This window comes from Geospiza fortis, unplaced genomic scaffold, assembly GCF_000277835.1.
Source record: "Geospiza fortis unplaced genomic scaffold, GeoFor_1.0 scaffold1628, whole genome shotgun sequence".
Taxonomy (NCBI): Eukaryota; Metazoa; Chordata; class Aves; order Passeriformes; family Thraupidae; genus Geospiza; species Geospiza fortis.
This window is the reverse complement of record NW_005054558.1, coordinates 518,863-527,791: the sequence shown is the minus strand read 5'-3', so window position 1 is coordinate 527,791 and position 8,929 is coordinate 518,863. Positions and strand designations below refer to the sequence as shown.

The window sequence follows — 8,929 nt, the reverse complement described above, 5'->3', positions numbered from 1 at the left end:
TGTGCTGTAATCCCCATTACATACAGGTTTGTATGCAGAAGGTCTGAAACCAACGCATATGACACAGCTTTGTTCCATGGCTGGGAGGTTTTCTGACCTTTGGAACATCCAGGCTGATTTTCTGGGGTGGCTGTGCCTTTCCCAGAAATAATATGCCACCTTTTATTTTTTCCAACTCACTCAGCATGCTCACATAAATGAACATATGGTGGTTAACATACTTAGGCACATTAATGAGTAAATGCTGCATGTGTAGAGACAAAAATGAGATTCAGATAACAGTGATTAAAGGACTTTAAAAGAGCAGAATTTCACTGTGTAACCCACAGCAAAATTGCAGACAGATCAACAGAAGACATTTTTAAAGCTGAAGAAATACTTTTGGGGCTCTTCAGCTAGGAGAGATGCACTCACTTTTTCAGAACATAAATAACCTCTTTTATAGAAACACAGCCGTTAGAGTTATTATCTTCCATAGTTCCATACTCACATCTTGAGATTTAAGGAAAAAAAAATTACAAAACAACCCTCAAACCTATTATCAAAAGTCAGCTTTCATTCCCTTGCACATGCTAAGTAGCACCTTACTCCACAAATATCCCCATTTGAATAAATGGGACAAATTGCTGAGTAAGGTTCTTCCTTCAATTTAAGAATTGCTTTGCAAATTTGTCCAGAATAACAAACTCTATGCCCATGGGGTGAGATTTCATGTAAAGACTAGGGGTTTTTTTATTTCATTAAACAAAAGAGATGTACTAAGATTGTAATGCACAAAAACCATAATGCACCATCCACTGACATCAATAAGAAATTGTTTGAAAGAGCTGTGGTCACTCTGTATTTGCAGTAGTTGCAAAATATTAATTTTGTGTTAATAGAAAACCAGTATAATATTAGAGAAATGATGCAATACAGCAATTTATATTGTTTCTATTCCAAAACACAACATACATACCTTATTTAAAATTATAACCTTTAGCTAATGTGATACATTTGAAACTTGTTTGCTTCAAATGCCGTGCATTTTTCAATTTTGCAAGATATTTCTTCCCATCTGATTTGGAAAAGGAAGAAAGATAAAAAAGAGATGATATCCTTGAAGGATACTAAATGAAAATTTGAATTACATAAATATATAATGGAAAAAAAAAAGCTTTATACCATATTGAAAAGCACATGTAATATGAGCTGCAGTGATATTATATACTATAATTAAGATTGCAGACTTGCTTTCATGTAGCATGAAGCATGCAGAGTCTATGTTTGCAAAACTCAATGCTTTCTGTCAATTAAGAAGAAATTCCTGGCTATCTAAAGAAGCAGGTTAGCAAACAAGCTGACAAAAGACATCCATCTCCAGCATACTATACTGAAGCGCTAAGGACTGCCAGTTGCTGGAATTCCATGAGGAGAGAGAGCTTCAGCCTTTGCTTGTAGCACAACATGGCTGGATGTAGAGACATCTCTACTGATTTATTCCATTCATTACAGTGCATTTTTTTGCCTTTGTAGTGGACTAGAGCTATTGAAAATATGAATAAATAACTACAGTCTTGGGATCACTGTAAATAAGGATGGGGGACTTTTATTGCATAGCACACAGGCCTCTTTTCCTAGGTGAAGTCCTGTAGCATCTTATGCTGTGCCTGTTGGTCTTATAAGTCTTCTGTTTTCCAAGGGTGCCTGTCAGAATGCAAATGCAGCAGTCACCAAAATGTGGTTTCCTGGCCACTTGTGGCCATTAGACCACAGCCAGGGAACTGCAGCTGGTCTGCAGAACTCCGTTGCCTTCTAACTAAAAGCTTGATAGCAAGAGTGTTTTGTGATCCCAAGAAATTTGAGTGCTGAGAAAACCCCATTCATTCAAACAGTTTAGGAGACTCTTTTGAAATACAAAGTAATATTGACACTTAGGTGTGATTTTATATGTACTTGTAGGAATAGTGTGATACTATGTACCTCTATTCCAATTCGCTTTGCAAATTGTATTTTAATACTGTAAAAGGAGACTCCAAGTACAAGTTTATTCATATCATTCATAGGAACAAGTGAAATAAATATGTATCCAGAACTAAATTTATCAAAAATAATTTCTTATTCCTATGCTTTAGGAATATATACAATTATTGGGCTGAAAGAAGTCCATTTTGGTCCATTTCTTGTTCTGAGTTAACAGTTGTCAACGTTTTTCTTCCCCTCAATTATTTGCCTTGTTTTTATCTTAAAATAAACAAACAAATCGCTATCTGCTTCTCTTTTTGACCTTCATTATCCATTTGGCAATGAATCAAATTAACTTCTTGCCAAATAATTTTGTTCTCATTTTGCCTTTGCTATCATTCAGTGCCCTGTCCCTCATTTCTGCCACTAGTTCAAATAGTTTTAGATCATTATTTATCTCTCCTCTGTGCAGAGTTTGGTGCACATCAGTGACATTACCCCTTACTCCTTTCCCTTACAAAGATGACAGACCAAGTTTATTTAAAGCTTTTATTAGATCTTTCATTCTCTTTATCTTTTGCTGAGCTCTGCTCCACCTTTTTTGTTACGAGGTTTAGATAATAAAGACCAGACTGTGTTGTTCTCCCTTGTGTCCAACGCGCATTTCACCAGGAGCAATCACACTGCAGTCAACAAAGGTTGCTTATGGAGTAAGGTACTACTCAATTCAAGATTCACAATCTGCTTTGGAGTGATCAGGACTCTACACAGTATTCCAAGTTCAGAGAGGTAATTTCCTCTGCTTTCAAGTACGTCTCTACTTACGTGGTTTATAATGTTATTATTTAGCTTTTGCTTCTGATTAGTTTTATTTGGAAACAGTATTTTTAACCCACCCATAGCATGCTGGTTTATATTTAGTCCCATTGATGACTCAGTCCCATATGTTGAGCTTCTGAATGTTACAAATTAAGCTAGTCTTAGAGCTAATCTCATTTTAGCAACCACCTCAGGTCCCCTTTCCTCCACATTGGCATAAGAGGGAGCAGTGGTCCCTCCTGTTGCCCCCAACTTTGGGACCATATAAATGCCATACAAAAAAGGACGGCTCTAGCAATTGTGACTACAAATGCCCTATTTTACATTTTTAGCATATGTTTGCATTTATTCTTTTCCAATTAATCAGTCTCTTTGTTCATGAGGTTATTAAAAATGTTAAAAAAGTTCCTCTGCCTCTTTTGATGTCTTGTATAACTCCAGGACTGGCCTTGATAATACCACCATTCTTAATGCAATTTAATTCCTTGGAACACTGATTTCCCTCTACTTTTTTAATGTACATATGGCTGATTTTAATATCCAAAATATTTTCTGATATTCATTATCTGCTGCAATCAAAAAGAGAATTTATATTTCTTTATCAAGGTCATGCCTGTTACTTCACTGAGTTTCAGACAGAGTAGTTATGATACTCTGTACTCTCTTAATTTACTCCAAAACTTTATAAGAAGTTAGACAAACTGCCAAAGAGTTTTTACCTATTCTTGACTCATGTATTTTTACATTTATGCAACTGCATTTGTATTTTACAGCAATATTTCTATGATTCTATTGAGTTCCTTCTGTGTTTTAAATTAATTCTTAATTATTCAGCCACTTTTCCTTATTTTATAATTATTACTAAATGGCATACTTAGCTACAGGGTTAAGTGTTTACCTTGGACCACTCCTAATTCCAGTCTATTCTACCTGTTTCTCCAGGCAATTTTCTTCTGTTTCACTCCACTAGCCACCACGGGCAACCTTTCAAAAACAAGAGAACAATCTCTCATCTCTACAGCAAGACAAGCAAGCTCTTTGCGTTTCTCAAAACTACAGTGAGAACACTCCTTTCCTTTTAATACAATAGAGGTAAACATTTGACCATACTAATCATAAGGACTCTTTTCAAATCAAGCATATGTAAATAGCTATGTTTGTGAGTACACAAGGACACAACAATTCGAGGAGTTCTCTCTTCTTTCTCCCCTTTTTGATCTTATATTGGTCAGCCACGGATGTTTTATACCATACAGCAGCATAACATTCTTGGCCTTTGGGGAGTAAACAAATCACCAAAAGTACACATTTTGTTGTGTATTTTGAAGGAACATATCCCAGCTTCCTGTGTAAAAAGAGTGCATTGCAGTTCTGTTGCCTGGTACCTATGCAGTTCAGAAGATCTGCCCTTGGCAGTGTTTCCAAACAACACCTCTTACACAATGTGGATAAACTGCTCTGCCACAGGTACTCCCTGCCTGAACCTCTTCTATCCTTCTCAGCATGCATGGAACCAACTTTGCATTGAACGCCATTTACTCTAACCATGCATGCCAGTGCATTTGTTATTTTCCTTAAGTAATGTGTTTTAACTAACTTATCCCCCCAAACCTTAGGTTCTTCTTTCTAGTGCACTGTGGTATGGGAAATGCTGGTAAGGACAAGGGCATGAAAACATAGAATATCTTCCAATTAGAGCTCAAAGGTTATTTTTTAAAGCGCGAAAGTTTTTAGAAAAAAAATTGTCAGCTTCCATTGGTTATTATAACAGATGTTCCCTTGTGTCCTTGTGCTGGATCTTGCTGCATCCTTAAGTGAGAAGTCACATCAAAGTGGGATCCATTACAGCCTAGTGAATAGTTTCTAATTGTTTCACTGTCATATAGATGCTCCAGGGCATATCCAGTTAGTGTGTAAGCATGCTTATCAAAGTACTGCCTGTGGGAGCTGTAATAATTTGGAGAGGCTGCTGGGTGGTCTCCTTGGGTTTGGTGAGGGGACATGTCTGAATGCAGGTAGTCTTTAGCAAGTACCAAACTAGATTTTGATATTCGATCAGAACTGGGGCTGCTTATCCTAGACAGTGTAGTGGGGCTGTTGTCGTAGTCATTTTCATGCGGGCTCATGATCTTTCCATCCCGCTGCTGGATATGTTCACAGGGAGGAGTGTTGGCAACTGTTGGCACACGGCAGACGTCCGCTGCCAGCTGCTGCTGAGGGTAGCTTGCAAAACAGATAGCGTGCTTCTTCCCTGTGCCATTAATGGAAACCAGTGGGTCAGGAGTGGTTTTCCGCAGCTGTAGCCTGTTTTCTTCTTCTTTAATCATTTGCTGGGTGGCTCTAATGAGAGTTTCAATTTTGCTGGGCTCATGCGGACTGTTCTGATACTGCTCGGTACGGTATCGGTCGCTGGACTCGCTGGCAGAGCCAGGATCAGGTGAGCTAACAACACTGTCCTCATCCCAGTGTCCTCTTCCTAGGAAAGAGAGAAAGGAGACAAGCACTGAGGTTTAAGTGATCTTGAACATGTAATCTTAACGTAATTTCACATGCAGAAAATCAAGTCAGAGGCGGGTCATAACAGTCAGCAAAAAAGACCCCTTGCTCTTCAGTGACAAACTAGTTTCCAGAGTCTCCACTTGAAACAAGCAACACAGCTGAAAATATACAAAGAGATCGAAGCACCTCAACACAGGTATCTGGTGCCACCTGATACACTCTCGAGTAGCCAAGTACCTGCATAAGCCCTGCAGGTATAGAAGCAACTCTAAAGCAACTCTTTTGGAGCAGCTAGAGGCCAGGCAGGGTATCCTAAGGCATGTCAAAGTGTCCTCAATGCCAGTGTTCAGGCCCCTGGCCCCTTACTACCTCTTTGCATCAACAAGATCTGAGTGAATTTGGGCCATAGTAAAAATAAAAATCTCAGGGAATTACAAATGTACAACATTCCAGCCTTTCCAGGAGCTAAAACAGAGACAGCATTGAGAAATAGCTCATGGTTAAGTTGAGACTTGATGCAGGATACACAACAATAAATAACCACAAGTGGTAAGGGAACTCTTCTTCAAAAGCTCAAGGACCCATAGCTGTTAGACAGAGACCCTGTAAAAATGTCATGTCATATCCCCATGCATAAATATTTGCATTTGAAATGGGAAAATATTATGTCATTCCTACCTCTCTTTAAAAAATAAGGCACGTATACATATCAGAGAAGGTGTTCAGCTTGCAAGTAGCTGAAAGGACAGAATCACACCTGTCAGTCCTCACCAGAAAGAAAGTGAGCGGCCCCAAAACCTGAATGGTCAACATTATGATAAAGATCTTGATTTGCTGAGACACATTCCTGCAGGAGGGTCTGTGTGGGACTTGCACGTGTTACTTATTGACACCTCTGCCTTGGCACACACGAAGTCCTCTTCGGGGATGAACACTTTGGGTTGGATGACAGTACTCCTCAAAGCAAACCCATTTTCAGACTAGCACATGAAGTTCCCCCTGTTTTGTGTTGAGTCAAGGTATACAGATCTGTTTGGGTTGCAGACCAATACCACTGCATTGCAGAGTTCACTAGAAAAATCAGTGTATCATGGACATGAATTTATCCTTCACATCCTCTTAAGAGCTGGACCCAAAATGCCAGGGCTAGTCAGATTTTTCCCCCAAGCTACGTGAAGCCTGAAGACCTACTGAAAAGCGTAAATCTTGACATAAAAAAAAAATCGACAAAAGAAACCTGCAGCATCTGAAATTTCAGCAAAGCCAAACAACACACTAAAACCAAATTATGTTTTCCATTTGGGTTAATTATTCTTGATAAAGATATGGAATTAGTATCTAACACTTTTCCATTTGTACCTCACTATGATATTTCTGTGTTCAGCAAGAATTATCATGCATAAAATTTGCCAGCAAATTATCATAATTTGCTAGATTCTCTTTTTTTTGAGAAGAAAAAGCTAGAAAAACACAAATAGGGCAGAAGAACAGAACAGACACAAGGAAGGAGGCATGTTCTCACAGGAAAAGTGGAGAACAGTTCTCATCAGCAAAATTTTCTGGTTTTTCCTCTGGTTGTATTTCCTGGAACTTGCTATTTAATAATTTTTTCTAATCTCAACATAATTTTCCTCAGATTGGAGCAAAACAGAGCAGCTCATTTTGTTTACAAAGCCTTGTTCTGCAGATGAATGGATAAGTATTAATGTAATCTGCTTTTATGAATTCTTTAGAGGCAACATTTATTTTGATAGATTCTTTTGTGGAAAAACTTTTTTTTTTTTAATGTTGCATCCATCCTTAAAACCTTGAATTCTGACCTTAGGGCCTGTTACTGTCTTCCAAGACTAAGCCTATAATTTTAAAACCAAGGACCTTTGGACTTTTCCAAACCCAGTATCAGGCTTTCACTGTGGCTTTTTTATTAGCTACAGTGTCTGAAAATGTGCTAATGCAGAAACTAAACTAAATTTCAGGCTTGGTGCTGAAAGGATGGAGAGATTAAATTGGCTAAAAATTATCACTGAGGATAAATGTCTGAAGCAAAAAACAACTGTCAATTTCAATAGCCAACTTTAAATAAATATCAAATCATACAGAATCTAGTAATAACCAGTAGGGGAAAAAGTCACTCGGAGAGCAGTTTCTCCAACAGCTTTCAAGATTTTTTAATTTTTAGCTTGGATTTACCTATAATTTTTTGCTAAATATATTCTATCTGAAGTATCTTGATCCCAAGTCCAATAAAAACCACTTTTCTATCAAGTGGATTATTTTGTTTATATTTTTAAGATCACGCATAAAATCTCCTCAGTCACATGTTTCCACCTTAATTGACAATGAAAATACAACAAAACTGTATTTTTTTTCATATAAACCAGACTATAAAATTCAGCTCAGTTTGAATTTTAAGTATCATCTCCACAAATGTGATCTCTGAGACAAGAACATACACCAAAAGCATCTCATTTTCCATCTTTCACATAAACAGCTGTGTCTCTCTGTTCTACTCCTTTAGCCGAGATGCTGTCGCTTCTGCAAATCCTTGTTATGTCTTACCATGAATCCTGTGCACTGACGTTATGTGGGGCATACTGTTCTCATATGCTTCTCTGCTCTCGGGGGACGACTTAGTCAGAGGCAAGGCTGAGCGAGAGCCCCACCAGCTCTCCCTTCCCGGCTGCGGCGTGCCAAGGAAATACCGGCCAGCTTCGCATCTGCCTCCCTCACAGGCCTGAGTGTGGAAATGCCTGTCATCAGCCAGCCTGGAGTGGTCCAGCGCAAAACCGTAGCAGAGCGCGCTGCGGTCTGAGTACTGTCTGTAGGCACAGGAGACGTCGTGGTGCTGGGAGCTCGCTCTGTCCGCGGGCTCCAGGAGCTGTGGGGAAGCCGTGTCGGTCAGGGGGCTCCCACCCCACTGGCTCTCATGGTCAGACTCGGATCTCTCCGTGTGAAATCCGGAATACTGCAAAACAGGAGAAGCAGCATGGGAATTACCACACCTGGGTGAAATCTGCACGTAACTGCACTGGGGAGGCAAAGTGTGTATGTGACAGTGTGTTTTTTGTGAGCGTGTCTGCACCTTCTGATTGGGCTCCTGGTCCTTTCCTGTACAACACTCTGTAATGAGCTTGCAGATGACAGGACAGACCTCATGAAAATCTAAAACATCCCATGTTGGCCCTTAATAGCCATCTCCTTTATGATGTGTAATATTAGGCTCAGAAACATCAATGTTGCAATTCAATATATTTTTAGTATGTCCAGGTTTTTCTTGTTGCTTTGAAAGCTGTGCTTATGCTCAGCCAAGGTGCTCCAATGCACTTCAGCAAAACACTTCCAAAAGGGACTGAAATAACACTGCTCCTGGAGCACTCTCACATGTCAAATTGAAACCGAATGTATTTGAAGGATTTTTTCTAAGGGTTCACTCTCTTTTTCTCATATTTTGTTTGTTGATATTTTTTTTCTTACTTGGAGTTGTATCTTTGGACTTACTTCCTCTTATTAGGAAGGAAAAGTTGGCACCACCAAAAGTGATGGCAGATAGGTAGGAAGCTAAAAATCCCAGCTCTATTGCAGTATGTGAACAAGGGAAATCCAGAAACTATTTGCCAGTAAAGGTGAGTGCTAACCAAAGCGGGCAGAGTCAGCATTGTCTGCCCTC

At 39.2% G+C, this 8,929-nt stretch overlaps 1 protein-coding gene across 1 annotated transcript in view; it reads right to left on the bottom strand.

Moving 5' to 3' along the window:
• Nucleotides 1–707: 707 nt before the first annotated feature.
• SIM1 (SIM bHLH transcription factor 1) overlaps nucleotides 708–8,929 on the bottom strand; it is a 48,540-nt gene continuing 40,318 nt past the window's right edge. Inside the window, 2 exon segments of the mRNA XM_005429564.2 lie at nucleotides 708–5,239; nucleotides 7,822–8,227. Of these exon segments, the coding sequence (XP_005429621.1) occupies nucleotides 4,509–5,239; nucleotides 7,822–8,227 (1,137 nt within the window). The 3' untranslated portion in view covers nucleotides 708–4,508.